The sequence below is a fragment of the Solanum stenotomum genome, chromosome 9 (genome assembly GCF_019186545.1).
Source record: "Solanum stenotomum isolate F172 chromosome 9, ASM1918654v1, whole genome shotgun sequence".
NCBI classification, from domain to species: Eukaryota; Viridiplantae; Streptophyta; class Magnoliopsida; order Solanales; family Solanaceae; genus Solanum; species Solanum stenotomum.
Genome location: NC_064290.1, coordinates 2,097,658 through 2,123,113, shown reverse-complemented (window position 1 = coordinate 2,123,113; position 25,456 = coordinate 2,097,658). Strand labels below are relative to the sequence as shown.

At 34.0% G+C, this 25,456-nt stretch overlaps 2 protein-coding genes and 1 long non-coding RNA gene across 4 annotated transcripts; all 3 read left to right on the top strand.

Moving 5' to 3' along the window:
• Positions 1 to 4,100: 4,100 nt before the first annotated feature.
• Positions 4,101 to 9,271, top strand: LOC125875555 (glycolate oxidase 1). 2 transcript variants are annotated; one of them, XM_049556537.1, is made up of 12 exons: positions 4,101 to 4,473; positions 5,380 to 5,561; positions 5,656 to 5,780; positions 6,165 to 6,211; positions 6,950 to 7,027; positions 7,115 to 7,239; positions 7,343 to 7,409; positions 7,502 to 7,564; positions 7,914 to 7,983; positions 8,085 to 8,185; positions 8,304 to 8,408; positions 8,900 to 9,271. In XM_049556537.1, exons 2-12 carry the CDS (start codon positions 5,422 to 5,424, stop codon positions 9,092 to 9,094), a joined length of 1,116 nt encoding a protein of 371 aa, XP_049412494.1. In that variant the 5' UTR covers positions 4,101 to 4,473; positions 5,380 to 5,421; the 3' UTR covers positions 9,095 to 9,271. The 2 variants fall into 2 exon arrangements, with proteins under 2 accessions (XP_049412494.1, XP_049412495.1); XM_049556538.1 differs by having other exon boundaries at positions 4,186 to 4,473; positions 5,386 to 5,561.
• Positions 9,272 to 10,726: 1,455 nt separating this feature from the next.
• Positions 10,727 to 16,624, top strand: LOC125876705 (bystin). The gene is made up of 12 exons (XM_049557933.1): positions 10,727 to 10,911; positions 11,006 to 11,215; positions 11,679 to 11,814; positions 12,008 to 12,056; positions 12,140 to 12,467; positions 13,237 to 13,316; positions 14,244 to 14,291; positions 14,685 to 14,831; positions 15,429 to 15,501; positions 15,592 to 15,667; positions 16,124 to 16,228; positions 16,330 to 16,624. The coding sequence occupies exons 1-11, from the start codon at positions 10,792 to 10,794 to the stop codon at positions 16,201 to 16,203; spliced, it is 1,347 nt and encodes a 448-aa protein (XP_049413890.1). The 5' UTR covers positions 10,727 to 10,791; the 3' UTR covers positions 16,204 to 16,228; positions 16,330 to 16,624.
• Positions 16,625 to 17,450: 826 nt separating this feature from the next.
• Positions 17,451 to 20,562, top strand: LOC125878000 (uncharacterized). The gene is made up of 2 exons (XR_007447667.1): positions 17,451 to 17,711; positions 20,278 to 20,562. It is a non-coding gene; the product is annotated as an uncharacterized LOC125878000 (long non-coding RNA).
• The last annotated feature ends 4,894 nt before the right edge of the window (positions 20,563 to 25,456 follow it).

The window sequence follows — 25,456 nt, the reverse complement described above, 5'->3', positions numbered from 1 at the left end:
TGATCATTCGGTAACATTCGTATTTTCGATACATACACTATATTGTCAAGAAATAATAACTAAATTCAAATGAAATTTTTTTGGTTCCTTTCTCATGAACCTCCATCATTCACTTTTTTATTATAGTATATCGTATCATGTATGTTAAAATGACACTAAAATTGTTAGTATCATAAATGTTTTTCCTCATTATCTCATAATAGTCATTACTATTGCTTAAGTTTCATATCACCGGCCCCAACTTATTTGGAATTGAACCATAGTTATTGTTATGATTATTACATGCAGTTACAAAGAATTAATGCAATTATGACCAAACAGTAGGTGACATCTGAATGAAACTGTTAACAACTGGATATTCTAAATCAAAATTTTGACACATAACAAATTAAAATCTTACAGCATAATTTTGTGAGCACTTAACTCACAAATATCCACCAATAATAATAAAGACGACTTTACTTTCCTAACAATCAAGAAGAAAAAGGTATGTTGCTCAACATATATTTCAAAAAGATAGTCTGTCGAGCCGTATCCAAGTTTACATTTGACAAATTAAATTGAAAGAAGCTAAAAGAAAAAGTTATTACTTCATTATAAAAAAAATAAATAAATAAATAAAAAAAACCTTAATCAAAAGAAACAATTATCATTACAACAAAAAATTAGCTTTTACGGTAATTAATTGCTTAATTGTCGCTAAATATGAATTTCAGAGGCAATTGATACTCTATATATATGTCCCTAAAGTCTATAGCAACATTGAATGTAAAGACAATTAATTAATGTCGGTAAAGGCTCTAGCACTCTTCGTTAATGTGCATATTTATTGCCAATAAAAATTATTTTTGTTATAGTGTATATTGGACATTTGTTAGTTTCAAGAAATCTTGATCTCTTATTATGCCCAAAAAGAAGAGACGAAGAAATATGACAAATTAGCTAACTTGCGATAAAAGTAGTGGACTAATTGTCTCTATGCATTCTAGGAAGAGTGCAATGACATACAAAATGTTTGTACCTAAGAAAAAACAATTAAAATAATATACTAACTCTGGCAAGCAAGAGAGCGATCTGTTTGGTTCTTTTAACAAACTTCATCATTGGTTCCATATTAGTTATCACATATTTGTTGTTGTGTGCTATCAAATATAGCACAACCCACAAGCAATTTTCCCAAAAAGTATATGAAGAAACCTTTAGAAAGGGACAAAAGAGAAGATAAAATTTTCAATCATTTTTAACAGAGTTAAAAAAAAGTCATCAAAATAGCAAAAAGAAATTGCAATATACATGAATCACTACGACTTACAGTAAAAGATTAAGTTTCATGAAATATGAGGAAGAAAACTTTGAGGAATGAAACACACTTCATATGACGCTTGAATAATGTATTTGAATTCGACTCCCCAATAGCCAAAAAAACCTACAAATAATAGTGGCAAAAATAAAAGTTTTGTTTATTAAAGAATCAAATGTAATGAATTCAACAATTTTAGTACCGTTATGAGTTTTGGACTGAGAGGTGCAAGAGTAGTAATGTCGCGTTGCAATTAAAATCAATTTTCTTTGTTTATATGAAGAAACATGTAGAAAGGGACAAAAGAGAAAATCAATTTTTAATCATCCTTGCTGAAAATTTTAACATAGTTTAAAAAAAGTCACCAAAATAGGAAAAATAAATTGTCATAGTTACATGAATCACTATGACTTATAGTAAATATTAAGCTTCATGAAATAGAAGGAAGAAAACTTTGAGGAATGAAACAAACTTCATAAGAAGCTTAATTCATGTATTTGAATTCGACTACTCTATAGCGGAAAAAACCTACAAATAATAGTGGCAGGAAATCCCTCTATTTATATACAATAAAGGGTACTGTGAACAAATGTTTATTGTGCTTTATCGAAAATGTCACAACTCTTTGGAATACAACCCTTCAGAAATGTCACAACCTTTCATAAAAGTTATAACTCTTCGTAAAAGTCACAACTATTCATGAAAGGAAAGGCTAGTTTAGGAAATAAATAAATTCAAAGGGAATTATTGTTTGCGGTGGCGCCACATAGACGGGCCTAGAGTTCTCTTTTGCATATGATACTAGTAAAGAAAGCCCGGGCCCAACATTAATAAAATTATATTGTTACTCTCTCCGTCCCATATTAGATGAGAATCTTACTAAAAATATTTTTTTTCATATTATTTGAGCACTTATTAAATTAGGATATAATTAATTAATTCTTTTCCATTTTACCCCTACAATTAATATGACTATTCCTATATTGTTTGTGTATTTTTTGTAACTCATTTCAATGTGCATTGATATAAACAAAGGGCAAAATGGTGAAGTCTTCCAATGTATTAATGATTTCTTAATCACCGTGTAAAGTTGAAACTGCCCATCCAATATGGAACGGAGGGAGTATAGTTTATGTATTGTTATAAAATTAGTAAAGATTGTTATAATATATTTTGCTCATAAGTGAGCTAATATAGAAACTTATTTGTCATTTGTCTTTATAATTTCAATTTTAAATAGCAAATAAATGTAGCGATAAGATTGAGGATAGAAATGAAACATATTTTGTTAGGGTTTTGCCCTGATTTTCTTTCCTTATTTGAAGTTTATTTATTTCCTTAAAGAAAAGTCAAGTATTACCATAAATACTTAAACTTTTTCTGAAAGGAAAATATAATTTTCTTCCATATTTGGTTTATTCTTTCCTTAGAGGAATAGTTTGGAGATCTATAAATTGAAGATCCCTATTCTCACAGCATAACATAATAGAATCCATAATGTAGTCATTTAGTGAGTTTTGTTTATGGGGAGATTTAATCTCTCAACAGTTTTAATATTTTTCTTTATATTAGTTTTCATATAATAATATTAGTTTTTAGTATAAGTTTTTATCATCTAATTTATCAATCATATTATTTGCAATTGTAATCTTCCGCATGACGTCTTAATCTCCTTCAGAACCCAACATATCTTTGTAAATTTAAGTAAAAATAAACAGAGTAGAAGTAACATTAGGGTTATCGATAGGACAATTCATTCAATTATTTTTTAAAAAATTATATCATTCAATTTTTCGGCTATTTTATAATGTATAACCAAAATTAAAATTTTAAAATCATCCCAATCCTAATTTATGTGACACAAGCAGTACAAAAATCAGTCTTTTTTTTTTGTTGTCTTGTAGATATTTTAAGTTATTATTTATCGTAAATTATAGTACTTTTTATTAAAGTTTTTAATAACATATGTTACTTTTTATGTTTGAGAGTTAAACCAACTTTTTTTATATGTGTTTTAATTTTATATGTGTTTTGTCCTTTTCCATTTTCAAAAACCAATATTCTCTCCATTTTATTTTATATGTCATTTCTTTTTATAAATATATTGGTTATTCCCTCTTCTTATTGAAACACATGTTGACTTGTGGTGAATAGTTATTCCCTCTTCTTATATAATATAATAATATACGATTTTAGTAAATTTTATACATAAATTTATACTTTTTGTAAAAATTAAGTACACGCCTCGATAAACAGCACCAATCATCGACCCCTTGACCTGTTTTACTGTACAATTAGATTGTTATTTAATTTTACAGGTTAATTGTTAAAAAACTGTACATCACAAAAGTTAAAACTCTTTTCCATTTGACAAACGCAACATGACATATTACTCTACTACTCAACTGCCTAACCAACATGACTTTTTATAGTTATGGCTATTTAACAAAAAAATAGAGCCTTTAAAGGTACTCAATTTCACGTGTATTCTTTCTGCACGCATCTCAATGTATTCTCACATGAAGTTGCCCATATAAAAATTTTAAGTTTCGTCGAACTCATAACTTTTGCTAATTATTTTGATATTAAATATATTAAATTTAATTATTAACACTTGAAATCATTTATATTGATAGAATATTTCGACTTTTAGCAGTATCTATTTCGGTAGAAGACAGTGACTCTCAGTTCTCATCTTCCCTTATCTTCATATAACCCTCTGTTTTTTTTTTGTATTGACAAGTGGCAGGGTATTATTAGGATGACTTTATGATAAAATTAAAAGATTTATGGACATATATAGGTCATACGAAGATAACTTTACCTTAATTGAACTTATATGAATGATCTTTTGGATATTATTGTGGGGATGATAGTGAAGGGAAATTGTGTAACACAGAAGAAGGTTATGTGATAGAGAGCCACACATTTGCATACCCCTAATCGGATGTGGTTTAAAATATTCACCTCCAAAAACTGATCCTCAAATTTGTGCTTCTCTATTCATCCACCCCATACATTTTTTGTCTTTTTCTTAATTCCTATTTAATTAATTTCTTGCCCTATTTTTGTCAGTATTATTATTGTTTTCTTTTTTCTACTATTTTAGTAGCAAGTTGTTCACTGGTTTTCACTAAGCACAAAGTGTTCTCAACACAGCTTGGGAGTCCAAGGTCTGTTCTAAACTTCCCTTACTCTTTTTTTTTTTTAGTTTTAATTTACTTTCAAGAATCTTGTTTGTTGGAGTCTTATTAGATGTTAGTTCTCTGTTTACTGCATGCATGTCTGATGATTTTCTACTTTTTTGATTCATCTGCCATGGGGTTTGTTCTGTTTCTGCCAAGCTTAGTTTCTTCATTTGCCTTCTTGTTTATTGTTTCTTGATCAAACATGTTATCTCCATGTGACCTATAGGTCACATGTTCGAGTTGTGAAAGTAGCTACTATTGTATTAGGTTAGGTTAACTTGGGATGCTTTGTGCACCGAGCTGTCTTTTTTTGTTTTTATCAAACATGTTAAGTTTCTTGTATCATTTAGTCTCATAGAGAAGCTATTGTTGCTTTTACATCTATGATGCATACTGCTTCTTCACTAATCATGATGAAAACTTTATCCTGGAAAATATATTACATGATGAAGTCATTTTTTGTTGTTTGATTGACGGAGGAAACTGTTTTCCATCAAAGGGGTTCGATGACTTCCTTCACTTATAGGTGGAAGTCATCTTCTTTTTAAGTATCGATTCCAGCTCTAATTACTTCATATCACTTGCTTTAACTAACTTTTTAGACATTATAGGTAGAAGTCATTCAGTCTCATAGAGAATCTGTTGTTTATCTAAGTTTTTTTTCACATGTTTGATGCATACTGCTTTATCTTCACTAATTAAGGCGTATATGGTATGACGAAAACATTTTCTTGAAGAACTATATGGTACTTAATTTATACCCAACCAAATCCTAGAAAATGATGTAGATGAAGTTTCTTTGAGTAAAATATTTTCCTTGGTTGCTGTCATATGATTTAACAGTAATATGTATCTTCAATAAGGCTTGTCAACAGTGCTAATTTTGTGTAGCGTCAGGAATTTTGGAGGGGGAGCGTGAAATAACTGCTAAAGATGGAGGAAGTAACCAATGTTACGGAGTATCAGGAGATCGCCAAGAAAAAGTTGCCAAAGATGGTTTATGACTACTATGCCTCGGGAGCTGAGGACCAGTGGACTCTGGCTGAGAACAGAAACGCCTTCTCAAGAATTCTGTAAGTAGCTCTAGTTCTAAGACCTGAACTACATAAAATATGACTCTTGGGGTTATATTCACATGTATATTCTGTTCTTTTGCAACCGATACAGGTTTAGGCCCCGTATTCTCATTGATGTGAGCAAAATTGACATGACCACCACAGTGCTAGGATTCAAGATTTCAATGCCTATCATGATTGCACCAACAGCCATGCAGAAAATGGCACATCCTGAAGGTATACCTTGCACTCATACAAGTTTTTAAATGTATAGTCTTACTATCTGGACTCGTTGGGTGTAACTATGAATTTATGTCATGTTATCGCAACTAACCTCAAAGGACATAAGTAATATGTTAATGGACTGTTGCAAATAAACTGAAGATTTGTGAATTTTCATCCATGCATATTTGAGAGGCTTTGAGCTCTGTCTACTTGAGAAAGTTGTTGGTCACATTTGGTTTAACAGTTTAACTATTGATTATTAGAAGTGATTCTAGAGTTCAGATGGCAGTAGTTTTACGTGTAGTACAAAACATCTTTTTTGAAGGCTCGAGTATTATTTATGTGGAAAAACTCTAAGGTGTTTCGGAAGTCTGATTACTTGGTTGCTTTATGCAGGGGAGTATGCTACAGCAAGAGCAGCATCAGCAGCAGGCACAATCATGGTTAGTCTCACTTGGTTCTCAATAGTAACTCTAATTTTATAATAATGCCTATGGATTGCAAATATGATGGACTCATACCTGATGTTACATAATGTCGATAAAGTAATTTAGGAGTCTCGATAATACGAATATCATTTCAGCCAGTGGTTAGTGACTTTAAATCTTCTTTTGAAATGCATAGTACAATTGATGCAGTTGAGTCAACTTTGGCTTTGCACTTCATACCTTGCATATAATTATGTTATAATTGCAATAAATGAAGCTTTAAGTTTTTGGAAGTGATCACATAATCAGGCAACATCATTTTGCTTCCCCTGCATTTATTTATTTAATGTGTGCGGTCAATACTCAGAAAACAAGTTCTTTTATATTTTCATTTGGTTCTCTTCTTGTGATTAGAAACCTTGGAATTTGTTGTTCATTATTAATAATTTAAACGGGGTTAGACTTCTTGGTATTTAGAGTATTCATGAACAGAAAAGACATTTCAATGAAAAGGGAGTATATTTTTGCACCCTTAGATTTCATGTATGATTTCTGCCTCTTCAGTGCAGCTAATTCAAGCTTTAGTTACTGTAATTACTATACCGGGAGGGAGAAGGATTACGTATTAGGACAACTATTTACTGGTTCCTCAGAAGACACTTGAAGCCAGCTGTTAGGATCTAAAGTACTTGTATTTGACTTAGAGCGCAGTGTTTTTTCACTTTGCTAACGCAACACAAATTTGTCTTTCAGACATTGTCATCTTGGGCCACTTCCAGCGTTGAGGAGGTTGCTTCAACAGGACCTGGAATCCGTTTCTTCCAGCTTTATGTGAGCATGAACTTACTCTTAAAATTTATGAGAAATGTACACACACCATATTATGCCTAAACTGTATCTATCTTCTCATATATTCAGGTCTACAAGGACAGAAATGTTGTTGCTCAACTTGTGAGGAGAGCTGAAAGGGCAGGTTTCAAGGCTATAGCCCTCACAGTTGATACCCCAAGGCTCGGACGTAGAGAAGCTGATATTAAGAACAGGTATATATCCTAATATTACTGTCACTTGTGTTGCCTTTTCAACCAGATAAGGAGCTTAATATATGAAGCTGTACAAATTAATTTTATCTTCATCGCCTTGCAGATTCGTGTTGCCCCCATTTTTGACATTGAAGAACTTTGAAGGATTGGACCTTGGCAAGATGGACCAAGTGAGTAGACGAATAGATATTTCTCTGATCTGTGCATCAAGTTCTTGTAAGAATCTATTTATGTATAATCTTAAATTGTCTTCTTGTTGCAGGCTAATGACTCTGGATTGGCTTCGTATGTTGCTGGTCAAATTGATCGCACTTTGAGCTGGAAGGTACATTACCTTTCCTCGGGTCATCCTACATATTCCATGTTTTATTCCCCTTTTCCATCATTTCTTGAGAATTCAGTAGGCCAAGAACTATTCTTTAATCTCAAATTGGTAGAAACACTAAAGATATGAAGTACACATATATTTTTTGGCCAATGAGGAAAAGAACATCAGTTTGTCAGTAGTTCAAGTGCACTGAGGTTAGGATTGAAAGTTGAAACTCAATTTGACATGACAAAAAAAGATTTGATGAACTTGCATTGCATTTGAAACTGTGATGGACATTCTGTGCTTAAAAATGAATCTCGAGAAAAAATTCATATGTCAATGATTTCTTTCTGGACTTGAACAGGATGTTCAGTGGCTCCAGACTATCACTTCAATGCCAATCTTGGTGAAGGGTGTACTTACGGCTGAGGATGGTATATGATTCAATACTCTAAATAATCTAACCTCTTTTATTATTCAGTCCTATTATGTTCATGCATTAATGCTGAAACAATTTACCATCTTGGATTTGCAGCTAGGCTTGCAGTTCAGGCTGGAGCAGCTGGTATCATTGTGTCAAACCATGGTGCTCGCCAGCTCGATTATGTCCCTGCAACAATCTCGGCTCTTGAAGAGGTACATGACTTGTTTCTAACAGTACTTGTTCTTTTGTTGTTCCTGTTACCTGTTCTTTGCCTTCTGTTGGGAGCTTCTACACACATCCTGATTTTCTCCGTTCATGCTGTTGTTCCAGGTTGTGAAAGGTGCACAAGGCAGGATCCCTGTATTCTTGGATGGAGGTGTCCGCCGTGGAACAGATGTCTTTAAAGCTTTGGCACTTGGAGCTGCAGGCATTTTTGTAAGTACCATATACTGATTGGACCTAGATTGGTGGCACATAGCTCAATCTTTTATCTTTATCTACTCACCAGTAGACCAAGTAGCGCTTTTTTCCAAAATCTGCCTTGAGAATGGTCAACAATCTGAAAGTGATTTAAATCTCCCTAATAGTCGTAGAAATACAAAAATTACGCCTCAGTCCAAAGCAAGTTTAGTATCTTCCCTTTTAGGCCGCTATATTGGGAAATTCAAAGTTAATAGAAGTCCCTTCCACTTTCGAGAACCAAGAAAAGTAGGCATTATAATTTATACCTACATAATCAGTGAATGATAAATAACAGCTGGTAAAATATTGGAGAACAAGTTCCATGGGTAAATGGGAAATGGGACAGTCTTAACACATTCCAAAACCAGTTCATTGTTGGCTAAGCACACAGTTACATATTATGCCATGTTTCCTTTTCGTCTTCAAACATCTTAGCGAGTGACATTCTGTATTGTCCTTAACAGATTGGAAGGCCAGTAGTTTTCTCATTGGCTGCTGAAGGAGAAGCTGGAGTCAAAAAAGTGCTGCAAATGTTGCGCGATGAGTTTGAGCTAACTATGGCATTGAGTGGCTGTCGCTCAATAAAGGAGATCACTCGGAACCACATTGTCACTGACTGGGACACCCCACGTGCTGCTCTTCCAGCCCCAAGGTTGTGAAAATGTACCTGAAGTTTCATATTATTTCATCAAAGCAATATTGCTTCACTGTCTCAGAAGCTTATAATTTGATTTGGATACTCGTTTCTGTTTAATGAGTTTACGGTTATGTTAAGCTTTTCATGGTATTGAAAAACTGATATATTCTGATAAATGGCAAGTGATGCCTCCATTGTACATCCTCTATTTCTATATATCATCATATCGTGGAACTTTGCGCGTAAAGTTCTCTGCTCAATATTATTCAATAGTTCAATACATAGCAGAGGTAGAACTTCTCTTGTTTGTGGCATGAGTTGTTCTTAGTTGGAACAAACTAGTAGATCTGCATCTTTAAAATCAATGCTTAATTCAGATAAAGGATCAGGATTATGGTGAATTACTCGTTACAACAACATACTCAGTGTAATCCCACAAGTGGAGTCTGGGGAGAATAGAGTGTACACATACCTTACCCCTATCTCAGAGAGATAGAGAGGTTGTTGCCAAATTCCAATAATGATAACTAGTTTGGAGTTCATGTTGTTGATTTAATTATGTGTGGCGCACACAAACAATACAACATTTTGAAGATGATACTATAGAAGCCATGGCTTGTACAGTTCCTTTGTTTTTTTTTTTTTTTTTGTTGTTGTAGGTAATCATACCAAAGAAGCCAACTCAGTCTGCTTGTTACAAAGCAGTATCCTCAGTTAACTTTGAAAATTTATGATTTAACTGCCTTAAGACCAGTATTTAGGAGAAAATTCATTTTCACTCACAAAACTCCAATTTTTTCCCAAATAAAATGCATGTCCAAACACAATTCATAACTCAAATTTTCAAGTTTCAACTTCAAAATCTATGGTCTAACGAAAAATAACATCTATCCAGTAATTGTTCCTAATAAGTAACATATTATAACAGAGCTGCCTAACTTTGGATTAAAGAACTTATTCTTCTCAATAGTTATTGTTTTTCTTAATGGCATGAAAAGAGCTAAAACGACTCTTATTTTGGAATGAAGAGAGTACAAAGGTATAGTTGAGAACAATATGCAAGGTGTCATTTACTAAAGTTAGAGCTAAAGCAATACTTATTTTGAGACGAGGGGAGTATAAAGGTAAAGTTAAAAACAATCACTTATTAATTATTGCCTTAATCAACCATTAATTTGAGATGATAGGGTATAACGATATTCCAGTTGCCTTTACAAAAAAAAAAAGCCAGACACTTTTTTTGCTAAAACTTTTTGGAAAAAAGGGAGTATAAGTGTATAACAATATTTTCCTTGCTTTAACAAAAAAAATGTTAATTAACATCTTTGTAACACATTAACTAGTTAGGAGTATTATCAATTTTAACATCTAAAACTGTTTATTTTTCACTTTTAATACTAATTTGCTGTTTAATAATAATCATCAAAATATTATATATATATATATATATATATATTATGTTTAATTAGTATAAATTTGTTTTTACCGACCAACTAAATATATAACTTACCTCTATTTTTAATCAACTAACTCAAACAAGCTCTATATTTTAAAACCACAGTAATATTTTTGGTTTCAGTAATCCTTTTAAGTTAGTAAAAATAAACTTTATGTGGAGAAAAAAAAAAAACATCATATATAATAGATTATTAGACGTTGGCGCAAATTAGTGTAGCCCTAAAAACCCAGAGAGCTACAGAGGTTTAAGCAAAAGCAAAAATGGGGAAGAAACGAGAACGCCTCACAAATCCAGAACCCTTCCTTGACGATGATTCCAAATCTAAAGCTTCCTCGAAGAAACGCTCAAAAGCTCCTAAATCTCACCAGCAGCAACAACAGGCAAATCACACTAAACGATTTCGGCTGAAATCAGTAGTTAAGAAATTTATTGAATAAACTTAAGAACTAATTGTGGATTTGTTTGTTGTTACAGGTTATATCGTCTAGCATTAGCTCGAAGATATTGAAGGAGGCGTTACTGCAGCAGAAGGAAGTAGATGAGGAGGAGACACGAGAGAGAAATCCTAATGCTATAGTTTTTCCAGAGGATGTTGCAACTAGAGCTGTTGAGGAGGAGGATGACGATGACCTTGATAATTTTAGTGGGTTTCAGGAGACTCAAAGTCAATTTGGTGATTTGGAGGTAACCTCTTTGTGAAACTAGCTTAGTGGCTGCTAGGAAGGTTGATTGATGTAGTAACTATACAATTGCTTGAACTTTTTGTTGTGTTTCATTGATATGGAACTGTTTAGTCTGTATGAGCTTCACGAACTTCCTATAACTGAAACATAGAGGCTTCCCATAGAGGGTTATAGAGCAGATGGATATAGATGATTTATAAAGCCTACCTCAACTGATTTTGGTTTGAGGGCTAGTTATTTGATTAGTTGATTTTCATTGACGTTGGTTATGACTGGACCTTTTCTAGCTACAACAGGAGCATTTTATCTGTTTAATACAATAAAAATTGGATCTTAACTGATATCTACCAAGAATTTTTTTTTCAATTTTTAAGAAGTAGAAACGGGTCACTTCTTTTTCCCAGTTTCTCATGGTATCAGTTCACAACATTTAATGACTTCTTTTTTTCTGCGCCTCAACACAGGATGAGGTTGACAAGTTGCTATTGGAGGATGAGAAGCTATTGGAGGCTTTTTATTCAACACAAAATCGCCCTGAGCGCACATTGGGCCAAATCCTTATCGAAAAGAGCAAGGAACAAAATGCACAAGTTTCTTCAGGTTTTATTCTGTCATTTCAGAACAGGAAACAACTATCACCAATATTTGACTTGTGATTGTTCTTTAGCAACCCAAGCTTTAATTACATTCGTTATCAAACTTCTTTTCAGCAATTTGACAATGTCCTTTATCCAAAATAATAATAATAAAAGCTATTTAACTATGAGAACTGATTTATGTTTGTTTGTTGCAGTGCAACCAATGCCTAAATTGGATGAATCAATCATTGAGTTATACAAAGGGTATGTTTACTCTCCTGGTCCTTATTTTATCAGCTCTTTATCTGCAAGCTTAGCTTGGCTGACTGGCGGTGGTTGTTTTGCAGTGTTGGCAAGCATCTTAGCAAATACAATTCAGGCAAGATGCCAAAAGCGTTCAAACATATTCCTTCATTGCAATATTGGGAAGATGTTCTATATTTAACAGAACCTGAGAAATGGTCACCAAATGCAATGTACCAAGCCACAAGAATATTTGCTTCAAATTTGGGTGTCAAGAAGGCAGAACGCTTCTACAAGTTGGTCTTGCTCCCACGAGTTAGAGATGATATTCGCAAGAATAAGAGATTGCATTTTGCTCTGTATCAATCCTTGAAGAAATCTCTTTATAAGCCTGCTGCCTTCAATAAGGGAATCTTGTTTCCTTTGTGTGAGGTATAAAACCATTGTGAAAAAATTCTTTAAATGATTGGAGAATTGCATTTATGTCCAAAGTTTACAACTTCTTTTGTAGAAACTAACAATGATTTGATTAGCTATATTGTCTTGATTGCCTACTGATTGTTTTAATGACTTGCTTTACAGCAAAATATAGGCCGTGACTCAGGGATATTGAAAAGTGGGTTATGGGTTTTCTGTTTATCTGCTTCTCTACTTTACGGGTATTTTGTTACAGCTGTGCAACAAAACTTGGTGAAATCTGGTGTTACATGCATGCTGAGAATTTTGTTGTTAAGCGAGAGTTACTCGAGAATCTGACATTCTTCTTGTATATTTTAGTTAACCAAAAGCTAGTAAGTGGATAAATGTAGTCAAAAGTTGCCTATGTGTTTCAAAGCCTTGCTTGCAATGAGATATTACAATTGTGTGCTGCCTCTTTTTTTCTTCCTTTCCTTTTTGGGGGTCTGGGTTTCAAACAATTTATGTACGATCCGACTCTTTTTCTTTTGTTGTTGGAAACTTTCATTATGCATGAATTCTCAATGAGAAAAAAGAAAAAGAAAAGAAAGTGTTGTTATGTGCCTTTCTAATCTATTAGCAACACATGGCCATCCTGTGTTGAGATCAGTTTTCTCGGATACTCTTATGTACTTTCACATTGTCAGGACACACAGATTTAATATAGTTCTATCTTCTGTATCATTTCTTTGTATATGTGTATGATGCGTATCCTGCTTTCTGAAATGTGTATTTTCTGATCCAGTCAAGGACATGCACCTTGAGGGAGGCTGTGATCTTTGGGAGTGTTATTGAGAAGGTCTCCATTCCGCATCTTCATGCTAGGTATGGTTGCTGGACATATTTATAGTGGTAGCAGTGACATGCATTTTTAGGGCTTTAAAAGAAGATGTCATCATATTTGTACCGTGAGATTCTCTTAGTTCTGCTGATGGTCTTTCTATATTTTTGTGAGAACCATGAGAATTTCTCTAATGATTCTCACCCTACACTATTTATATGGTTGACAAAGTTATGTGGTAACTTCTCTTACCTGTTTATTTTATGATGATTGGTGTCACAAGCGCTCTGGAAGAAATGCATTCGGTTCAATGTACTAGAGTCTGAAATTCAATTAAAATACTAATAAAGAGCTCAAGCAAGATGCTAGAAATTTATGCAGTGAACTGAAATCTGTTACAAGTTTCTGCACGTCCCTAATACTGTCATCCCTTCATTCCAACAATTGGAGTACATACACCTACAAATTGCTTATATGGGAACTGCTAGCTTTAAACTATGTATACTTTGCTATATCATGGTTAAAACCTGCCTCTTTGGTTTAAAACATGCCTGCAGTGAATATGAAAAAACCATTTGCAAATTGTGTACAGCCTTCATCCCACTTTAGGGCGTATAATTTGACTGGCTTTTGTAGTAATTTGACTTCATGTCTTTAAAAGAAGGAAATAAGAGCAGGCACATGTTAAGTAGGATATAGATACTATTAAATTGTTGGGTTTTAGTTCCAAAAGGATAGATACACTAAGAGTAGTCAGTAGCTCAATATCCAAACTTCACAGTTTTTACTGGAAAGTTTAGCTTAGGACAAGATTAGAAACAGGAAGAGTACTCTATTTCTATAACTTATTCTTGTTGCAACTTCCTCTCATCTTTTGCAAATAAAGACAGTTATTATCAAGGTATTGCTACTGTCACTGTAATATCTCATTCTTTGAGAAGTCTTTAACTTTTAATCGTTCTGGTATGCAGTGTAGCGCTGCTGAAACTTGCAGAGATGGAGTATTGTGGCACAACAAGGTATTTTCCTTTTTGTTTACCCATGATTCAAGTGCCAGTAAAAAACTGTATACTAGGATATTTATCCTGGTTAATGTAAAGTAGCATTAGTTTACATTAGTCTGCATTCTTTTGAACTGTATACTAGGATATTTAATTATTTATCCTGGTTAATGTAAAGTAGCATTAGTTTACATCAGTCTGCATTCTTGGGGGGAAAAGTTCTGTATTTAGTTTTTAGGAATGGACCTACAGGAAATAGTTGCTTTTATTGAGATCAGTAGGAGCTAAACTATACAGCTGGAATTTTTAAGCATCAGAATATGTTCAATCATGCAAGTCATGCTGCGTTATGCAGATTATTTTTTTCCGCTACAACTAGTCTGATCATTTTTTTCTTTCTTTTTGCTGCAGTTATTTCATCAAGTTACTGATTGAGAAGAAATATGCTTTGCCCTATCGTGTACTTGATGCCATGGTAGCACACTTCATGAATTTCTTTGATGAAACAAGAGTCATGCCTGTGATCTGGCACCTGTCACTTCTTGTATTTGTGCAGAGGTTAGTTTCACCCTTTCATTCTTGTGGTGTTTCTTCCTCTTTATGTCAAAATGGTAATTAAGTTTGAATGTTATTTTCTTATTTTGAATGATAAAAGCTTCAAGATTACTTCTTATACTTAACCCAATTGATAACACATTAGACTCATTGACGTCTCGCCTTCTACTGATCATCTTTTCTCTCAAGTAATCATACATGCTTTAAATTCTTTTTAGTGTCCATGTGGATTAAAATTCTTATTTGAATATATAGTTACAAATTTATTGACAAAATGGGAATGTAAAATGATGATTAACAACAATTTCTTTTATATTAAGGAACATGATGTAACGATTCTTGTTAATTCCTAATGTCTACTTCACTATGCTGTATGACTGACACTGCCTTTCTAAGTATATTTTTAGGTAGACAAGTGTTGTCACTTATTTTGGTGATGTTATGTTCTTTTCTTTTAATAGCACTTCAATGGTAACCTTGATATTGCCTTTGCATTATGGGGTCTTTCCTTTTTACATTCTTGTCAATTTGTCCAATAACATGATATCTTTTGCAGAGTTCTGAATATTGCTTATACTATGTGGACAAATATTGTTACAGGTACAAAACTGAGATGAGGAAGGAGGATAAAGCTAACATAAGAGCACTTGTTGAAAGGCAAAGACATAGATTGGTATGCTTTGGTATTTTATTTTTCATTGCTGCTGTTCTGTTTTCTGTTGATGCAAGCAAATTCAAGTTATGTTTGTGCTTTCAAATGCAGATTACACCAGACATATTGAGGGAAATCGAAAAGAGCAGAAGTCGTGGGGAAAAGGAGGATGATGCAATGTTAATTGATATCCTCTCATTGATGGTTTAAATCTTTCTGTTACGTATCTGCTTGAGCTTAATTTGGTCTATTTATACCGTTTCCTGCTATTGCCATAATATAGTGGGGTTCTTAATGTTTTAAAAACTGCTGATGAAACAAAAAATCTTTAAATCTTCCGTGACAGTTCATGCTTAAATTCTGCTATTTCCTGTGTGTGTGTGCATATCTGCATTGATGGGATAGGTTGTCATGCACAATAACAGTCTTCTGTTTGTAAGTTTTGTGTATCGTTGAAGTTAGTTGCTTTTTGCAAGATGGATAATTTTTAACTTGTTTATTTCCTGTTGTTCTCTAATGACTGAAATAAAATAGTAGATGTAGCTATGATTTATTCATGTTGCTAAAGTTACTTGTTGGATGTTCCTATTAATATTTTTTCTGCTGCATCATTGGAAAATATATTTTCTTAACTCTGTATTACCAAGTCCTCTTTCTGTGATCAATAAAGCAATCGAAGAAGATAGGTTTGATATCCCCGATGTTCCTATGGAGGAGGACTAGATTTTCTCAGCAACCTCTATACGTGGTAAGATATTCGCTCATGTAAATGAAGTTTCTAGGTGTATTTATATACGCGCGAAGCTCCAATCCAATACTGCAGACTAAAAAGTTCTTTTTTCCCTTCAGATGCAGTATGTGATGGATGGTATACTAGCAGATTTAGGTTTCAATATGTAATAGAGATCGAGCTGTGTGACGAGATCGATGAGCATGCGTGCATGTGTGTGCCGTTGGAGTTGAACTAGAGATTTTGCAATATATTCTTTCATGATATTTATATTTTTTGGTTCCATCTTCATGGGCATATGCCTAAGCAGGTTTATGCAACGACGAACCTAAAAGTTGGAACTGCCGTGGTTTTTCGAAGTTTAGTGTATCAATGATACATGGGGTTAAATTTTACTATGACTCCATAGTCAATTTTACGTTTCTGTGGTGAATGAATTTTTCCTTTTTTTCTTTAATTATGTTCTTTGTTCTTAGTTTGTGCAACATTGTTTATCTATTATCTTTGCACAAATATGGATACTACTTACTTTTACCCACCAAGGTATAGATGAATGAAAAAACAAAAATAAATAGAATATGCCTAGTATTAATTTCCCACAAAGGTAAGGCTAATGTTAGCGTATAATCCACTCCTCGAATCCCACTTGTGGAGGTCTGGTCCAATTGATTTGCACAATCAAGTATTTCTGTCTGATATTTAATTAAACAAAAAATAATTCCTTTTATAATAATGAAATTCACTTTTTTTTTTTGATAATTAATACAACAATTAATATACTTTCTACAAAAATTGGAGTTATAATCATATTTGATAAATACTTACGTAGCATAATTATGAAATGTAAACTTTTTGTATAGACACTCTTTTGTTGCATTTTGATGGTCAAATTTTTATTATTCATAGACATTAGAGTGAGTTTTGATATCTAAAAAGCAATAAAGGTAAAGGTAATGTATATCAAAAATTCTGTATACTCATTATTTTAATATATACAAAACATATATATTATTCAATCTTTTTGGCCAGAATGATATTTTATCTATGTTATTTTACCTTTTAAAATATTTTTACCCTTTTAATTTTAATACCTTTTAACTAAAAAATAGAAAAAAAATCAGTATCTAAAAAAGATATTATAGTTTTTTTAAAAATTTTCTGGTCAAATTCTAATCAAATTTTTTAGCCATTTAACAATTTTCCGTTCATTATTATTTTGATGGAGAATATATCGCATGAATCGGCCAACTATTGGGCCTCATGGCATTAATCTCGAAGAAAATCATTTCTGGCCCTGGCCCCAAAAAAAGTTGAAATCGCCGGGATTTGTTCGATCACAATTCACACAGCCAATTGAATAGCGCGCCTTCTGTGTCTGCAATGAAAGTAGCGAAAGAGATCCAGTTTAAGGGGTTTACAGTGGTGGAGTATTGATGGATAAGTGATGCTATTGTTCCGGAGTAGTAGTTCTTCTTAATCAGCAGAAACGGAATCCTCCATGGTAATTCTATTTTGATCTCATTAGTTTAATGTTATGGATGAATTTATGAAACAATTTGGATTCGTTATTGATGTGATTACTACTAGAAGAACTAAGGAAGCAATTAAAAGAAGCTAAAATGGGAATTTTATTATTGCTGATATACTCCTGCTGGAAATTCCTTTAACTATCTCTAAGCTAGTTGACCATAGGTTTTGGGAGTAGTTTTTAAAATTCATTTTCAGATATATGTTTGGTCACGAAATTTGATTAGATTTTGGAAAATTTGATGTTCAAAGACTAGTATTTGGGACTTCTACAGACAAACTTCAAATTTTTTCGGAGCAGAATGCATGTCCAAGCACAATTTCAAAAACTCAATTTTTGAAGTTTCAAGTTTTAATTTAATAATTTATGGCCAAACGGGAGCTTTAGAAATTAGCCGACTAATTCTTTTTCGAAGTGTAGATAAACTTTTTAGGTATCATGAAACTGTTGTAGGAGAAAGGTCACTTTAGGGGACTCTACTGTGCAGCTTTATTGTAATGGAGAACACTCGAGTAAAACATTGGTGAAATTCCTTTAGCAGTACTTCCCCTTGATTCTTCCCCTATCATCACCAGAATGACACTTGGTTTGGTCACGTGTCTAATGAATGGGGAATAGAGGTCAACCCGATCCATGAATTCAACCCAAGATGATGTTAACCATTTTTTTTTTATGACAAGGGAAACCCGCAGCCGCTACCTTTTGGGTGCGCACAGGGTAAAACCCCCGCTCCTATGCAATAGCTCGCAAACCACATAGGAGAGGTAACCCGCATTAGGCAAGTCCAGTGCGATGAGCTCGACCCAGAAGGCACACCCCTTGGTTTCGCTGTCAAGGGGTTTCGAACTTGAGACCTCCAACATGGAAGTCCCAAGCCCAAACCACTGGGCCACCCTGAAGGGGTAAGATGATGTTAACCTTTAGCATTGTGAAGTTGAAAATGAGATCCACTTGACATATTCCGTATAAGTTTGATTGTAGCTGATGGCATAAAGTCCTGTGCAGTGGCACTGCCACAATTTTGCATAAGTAGTGTCGGCCTATTGTCTGGATATCAGGTTGTGGGAATTCTAAAGCTTTACCTCATGTCCCAAGTTTATTGAAGTGGTTGGATTCTGAAATAGCATATTGTTTCTATTCACACACACACACTCATTCTCTCTCTCTATGTGTCTTCGCCGCTGGTTCTATGATCATCTGCCATAGTACATCTTAGCGGACTTAAATTTTGATGGTCAGACGGAACTTTGACGTCATAGACTTCATTCAACGACATTTCCTCTTGATCTTCACCCTGCTCCTCTTTAACTGACTTGCCATCATCCTTCCCAACATTCTCTTCTTTATCCACCTTCATTTCCACAAATAATGTCGAGGTGTTTGGGCTTGTATCAATGTCCCGGAAAGTACTTTTAGCCTCTGTTTACATATTAGATTATATGTGAGGTAGCAGAGAGTTGAAAGGTTTGTCGATGGAAGACTAGATGGCTTGGGATGGCTGTGGAGTTCTGTGTTAGGTGCTTGGTTTCAGGCTATTTATTGGAAAGAAGCTGGATTATGGAGTAGAATTGTGCTTATCGGATTGATGAATTTCATACTACTTGGCTACTTCATACACATCTGTAAGAGTTGTAGGATGCTTATAGCAATGATACATTCCTCATGCAACTTGGCTACTTAATGCACATCCACAAAAGTTCTAGGAATAATATCGTAGGAATTAATCTCTAATGAAATATGAATTTCACTTATGTAAATGAAGGGTTTTACGATCCCTCTGGAATTATGGTTTCCTGCCATTGCAATTGAAAGATAATTTCAATTGTACAAACCTCTGATTCAAAATGTTATGGTTTGCACAACTAACCAGCCATTAGAAGAAGGAAAATAAATCTAGAAGGAATGAAAAGTTATTAGAAATAAGGAAGAAGTTTAGAGGAGCAAAAAAAGAGCTAAAATGGGGTTCAGATATGGATTTCAGTGCTTTCCATTGAGATGTCCCTGCTGGATATTCCTCTTACTGACTCTAACAAACTAACAAAAATGCAAACTGACTCTCCCCTTAAACATTTTGCAGCTTAGCATCCATCGCATCACAACAGTGACCAAGCTATTGAGTTAGGGGCATATATAGATTGATAGCATAACATATGACAATATTAAACCTTTTCAATAGTAGAGAGGCAAATATGACCCTTTCTCTAAAATATAAACAGAAGACTTCTCCTTTCTCCAAGAAGAAACAAAATGACAGACCATAGACAAAACTCAGAGCCTGAGCAGAAAAAATATCATTCTTGCTTTTTCCCAAAAGAGAACTGAAAGGAAATAGAGGAAATAAAAGATACGGGCAGTCAAACTTATTTGCCAAACTGTTTTATTTTTTGTTTTTTAAAAAAGAAGATAGAGTAACCATGAAGACCACTGTTTCTTGTGCTTCGTCCAACCCTGATAGTTGATGATCTTCTCATGTCATTTATTCTCTGTTGTTGTGTTTTTTTGTTGTAGTCTCAAGAGTACATCTCTTTTACTCTTGCAGGATATTTCTTTTTCTCTTGGATTCTAAATTCTTGTTTTATTTCTTACTTGAGGTGTGCGCTTATTGATCGCTTGTGTGCCGCACCACACCTGAAGTGTGGTAGGCGCCATTCTGTTCTTTGCATTGCCTCAGGACCTGAATATTGCCTTTGTTTTCATTAGAGGCATGAAATGCTCAAAGTGTAATGTTCTTAAATTTGATTTGTCCTAGCTCCTCTATTTAACAAACTATATGTTGTATTTTGTTTGACAGATATAATAGGTGTTATACATCAAATTATATGCACATCATTGCTTATTTTTTCAGAAATAGTTTAGATATACATGAAAACAGGTGTAGTAGTACAACTTATATCTATAGTTGTACAACTAGGACTTATTTCATAGCTGCTTCGCTTCAGGTTGGCAGTATGGTGGGATGTTATATTGAATATGTTTCATACATTCTCAAAAAGTATTTCTTTTTTATTCATTTCGACATGCTCCACTGGTGCTTTAAAGTTTTTGGATTTGTTTCTGCTGTGGGTTCTTCTATTTTCTGATGAAAAAGTGATACTAGAACATTTGTGATGTCGGAGATGATATGTTTGGCTTATATCATATAATATAGCTATCAAGGCGAACCCACCTTGTACCAAAGGGGGTTAATCTAATCAGTTTGCTGCTTTTATGAATTTGGATAATTTTTCCCTAATTAGCTAGCTTTTGAGGTTGAATTAGACCCAAGTGTCGTATGTTTACATGGTATAAGAGCTAGCTCGTTCCATGTTTGGGGCCCAATGTTATATTGTCCACTCTCCAGTTGGGAGAGTTGGCCCAGGGCATTGGGCTTGGGTGGGAAGATGTGGTTGGAGTTTGTATGATGGCCTGCTTATATGGACTTGGACAATCCTCCTCATGCGCTAGCGTTTGGGTTGTGAGTAAGGCCCAAATACCATATGTTTAGGGGATTGTTTCGTAGGCTAATATTGAAAATCTCATTCTAACAATTTTATATTTGATGTTTTACCATCTCATCTAACAATTTTAAGTTTGTGAATTTAAAACCTCTGTAAGTAGCATGCTTCCCGCCAAATTTTAATGATGTGGTTCTCTCAAATGTTTTAATATACAATCTTGGAGTAACAACAACAATAACATACCAAATGTAATCTCACAAGTGGAGGCTGGGGTGCGTAGAGTGTATGCAAACGTTACCCCTACCTTGTGGAGGTAGAGAGGCTATTTCCGAAAGACCCTCGGCGCTAGAACAACAAATCAAAGTAGTTATGGAAAAGGAAATACAACATTAAAGATACACAATCTTGGAGTGGCTGAATAGTTATTGTGTCTCTTTCTATTTCTGATTATTGAGTTTTGTGATGTTGCTTATTGCTGTCTTTGTAGCTTTCTTCTAGGGAGGAATAAAAATGGTCTATTGATATTATCCAAGTCACAAACTGCAAGTGTTAGGTGTTAGGTCTAGTGGATATCTCATTACAGGATAATAAAAGAATGGTGAAAGTTTTGATTTGTTTGCTTTATCTTTTAAGGAAGGTGCTAGACTTCTAGGAATTCAGAAAGACTCCTCATTGTGTTGGGCATCAGAATGATAGTTGAATCGAGGAGTTCAACAGAAATTCTGCATTTGCATTAGCCTAAGGTTTATAAATATTTGATTTGTTAAATTGCTTGTGTTTAGTAATTTAATTAGCAGAATCTTGAAAATTCTTACCAACGTTTTCGTCGTTAGTTCTAGATAGTTTTAAAGAAGAAAGTTGGAAAGTAAGTTTTGGGGGACTAGGTACTATTGTGCAGATTAATACAATTTCATCAAGACATTCATGAAGATAAATACGATAGTAATAAGAAAAGGGAGAAGGCACAAGTAACCCCTAGACTATGACCGAAGAGACACACCTTAACTAACCTAAGGTCCTATTACCCCCTAACTCATTTTATATATAGTATTGTACACCTTTTGGCTTATGTGACACACCCTGTGACTCCACGCCGTTGAGGCGCGTGGAATATATTTGGATGCCACGTAAGCCAAAAAGGTGTACAAAATTACAAAAAAAATAAGTTCAGGGGGTAATAGGACCTTAGTTTAGTTAAGGTGTGTCTCTGGGATTTGGATCATAGTCTAGGGAGGTACTTCTACCTTTTCCCATAAGAAAATAAAAATTATGTTGTTTGGAAATTGAGAATCTCCATTCGAGTTGAGTCAAAGCAGTTGCCTTGGTTTTAGTCTATCATAAGGAAAAAGACATCAAAACCATGCCTTTTGAGCCTAAAATAATTTTATTTAGGTGGAAACAAATATGACAGTCATTTTGTCTTCAAGTTATTAAGAGTACACAGTACACACTAAGTAGTCTTAACAAACTATAAAGAAGCATCCAGCAATTATGAGGTCTCTTATCTGAAATCCTATCTATATTGTTTATTATATCTTATGGGTCATGGTTTGTGATATTCTTTTTCCATTTTTGGCTTCATTTATCAAATGAAACAGGCATATCTCTGGTTTATTAGATGCCACGTCCAAGCTTTTATTTTCCTATTTAACATTATCTTCTAAATGTGGGCTATCCAGATTTACACATGTGCAATGCACATGTCATCTCATATAAAACATAGACAGCACCAAAGACTTAGTTTTGCTTCCTTGCAACATATTATATCTGTTATTTAAGCTGTGTAAGGTAGGTGGTTCAAAGAGATCATTTTTCCCCTTCCTATAATTGAATTTTTGTTCAGGATTTTGAGTGTTGGCAGTCATGTGGGTGAGGCATGCAATGATGTCAAGCATTATTGCAAAGAGGGTATCCCCAAAAGTTGATGTTATGTGGGTTGGACCAGTAACAAGAAGACACAAATCAATAGCCTCTTTACTGAAAAGGACACTCAAAAGTTTTTTCTTTAAGATTTGTATCAAAATCTATGTCACCATTGGTTCCTTTGGGGACCCTTTCTCATTGGTGTTGACACGTTATTGAAAATTGGTCCCTTGACTTAATCTTCTGCAGCTTTTTGAGGAGATATTGGTTTGTTTGTTCAATTGTTTTCAGCTGAATATGCCTTTAATAAACTCCTTTTTTTTTCCCACAAAATCCAAGTTGTGCTATCTTTTACTTTTAGCATTTTGATGTTCTTGGAACTTTGTTAGTAAAGAGTGGAAATGGCTTCTTGTGGGCCATTTTAGAATCTGTATTATGTGGGTGTTAGAGAATTATGATATATAGAGCAATCTGATAGTATCTTTCATGAAAAGGTGCTTTTTTTATCTGCTTACTAGTTTTGCTCTATAACTCTCTCTTTGATTTTTCCATCTGGTCCATATGCTTTTTATTGATGTGTTGTACTAGGTATCCCCAACAGGCAAACTTAGTTTTAACATTGTTTGTTTCCTTTAATTGACTAGAAGACTTGGTCCTTTAGGAACTTGAGAAGCCAAATATGATGTCAGTAGTGATTTATCTAGCTTAATGAAGTCAGTTACTAGTATTATTCATAAGAAACCCTGGGAAAGTTCTGGAACTTCTAGAAGCGTCACGAAGTTTCCGAGTCAAAGGATATGTGCAAAATCAGGAGTTTCTTGTTGGAAGTATGACACAAGCACATGTTAGAAGATTCTAGGTTTTTGTATAGATTGCAGTTGTTTCAAACTATGTGAGCTGTAAAAAAACTGGATATGTGAGCTGTAAAAACTGGAGAAAAAGAAAAACTTGCTTTTGGTGACTTCAGTTCAGTAGCAAATGCAGGATTTGTGCATTGCAAGAATCTGTTGGCTGGGAATTTACAGACAAAATCCCTGAAATTTGGCTATGATGATGCACTTTTAGACAATTCTAGAATTGAAGAAGCAATGATGATGCTTGCTTTTGCATACTTTAAGATATTAGAAAAAAATAAAATAACATGAGCATTTCTATTTTTGGTATAGAAGCAATGAGAAATGATGAAATAGACACCAAAACTTAGCATGTTAAGGGGAAATGAGAACCTCTTTAGCTACCAACTTTTTTTTTATTGAAAAATAATTGAGTCAACTTGCGAAGGAGAGCTTAGAAGCAACTGTAAAGTTGTCTTCATGTAATCGAGGTCACAAGTTTGAGCTGTAAAATTAGGTATTAATACTTGCATCAGGGTATAGGCTCCTAACTCTATGTATCACGTCCTTCGGTGTGCGATTGTGCTGTCCTTGATTGCACTTTAATGAACTCGGATTATTTTGTGCATTAAGCTACCCTTTATTGAGTCCAACTTGTCACTAGCACAAGTATCAAATAATTCTGCTCACTTAAACTTAAGCAAATGAAAAGAAATCACCTAATATATTAATAATGTTCTCACTTAACTTTCAGTGTGGCTCGAACCTTTAACTTATCGATTGATAACGAAGATGTTCGATCGCTCAAGCCAGCCTCACTTGTAACAATTCTTTTTGCGTGTGGACCTCCCTCGTCATATCCACACACTAAGGCTTCTACCAGACCATAGGTTACACTACCAATAAAATGATAGTGACTATATACATATTTCATTCAGTTTTAGCCTTTTAGGATTCATTAATTATGTTGTACTCCTATCAAATTGTCTTAATCCAATGAATTTGTTTTGGATAAATCTTACAATGTCGACATGTGTACTACTTCTAAAAATGTGCATTTTATTAATTTGTTAGTGGACAATGGGCACATGCATAGACTGAATAAATTTTATTATCTGCGTAATAACAAGGTGGAAATCTAGTTATAAAGCAAAAATAAATAAAAATGCTATCCCTTTTTATTTAAAATGTTAGATAATGCCACAGCCCCAGAGAACCTAATTAAATACCAGTAAGTATTAAGGAAAAAAACTAATTAAACTTAATCAGCTATGTACTACTGTACTAGTATATTATAGGGGTGACAAATGGTTGGATTGAATCGGATTTGGATGGATTAAATATGGATTGAGCAAAAGTGGTTTGGATTACAATCCACCCAAATAGAATATGGGCAAATATGGATTTGGTCAAATATGATTCGGATAAAATGGTTCTAACCCATTTAAAAAAATCCGTTTTTCAAAAAAAAAAAATCGCCCCCTCCCCCGGGCACCCCTAGCCCCCAAGGTGCCCTCCCCCCCACCTTCCACCAACCGACCCCTAAATTTTTTGTTTTCCAAAAACAAAAAAAAAATTACCCCCT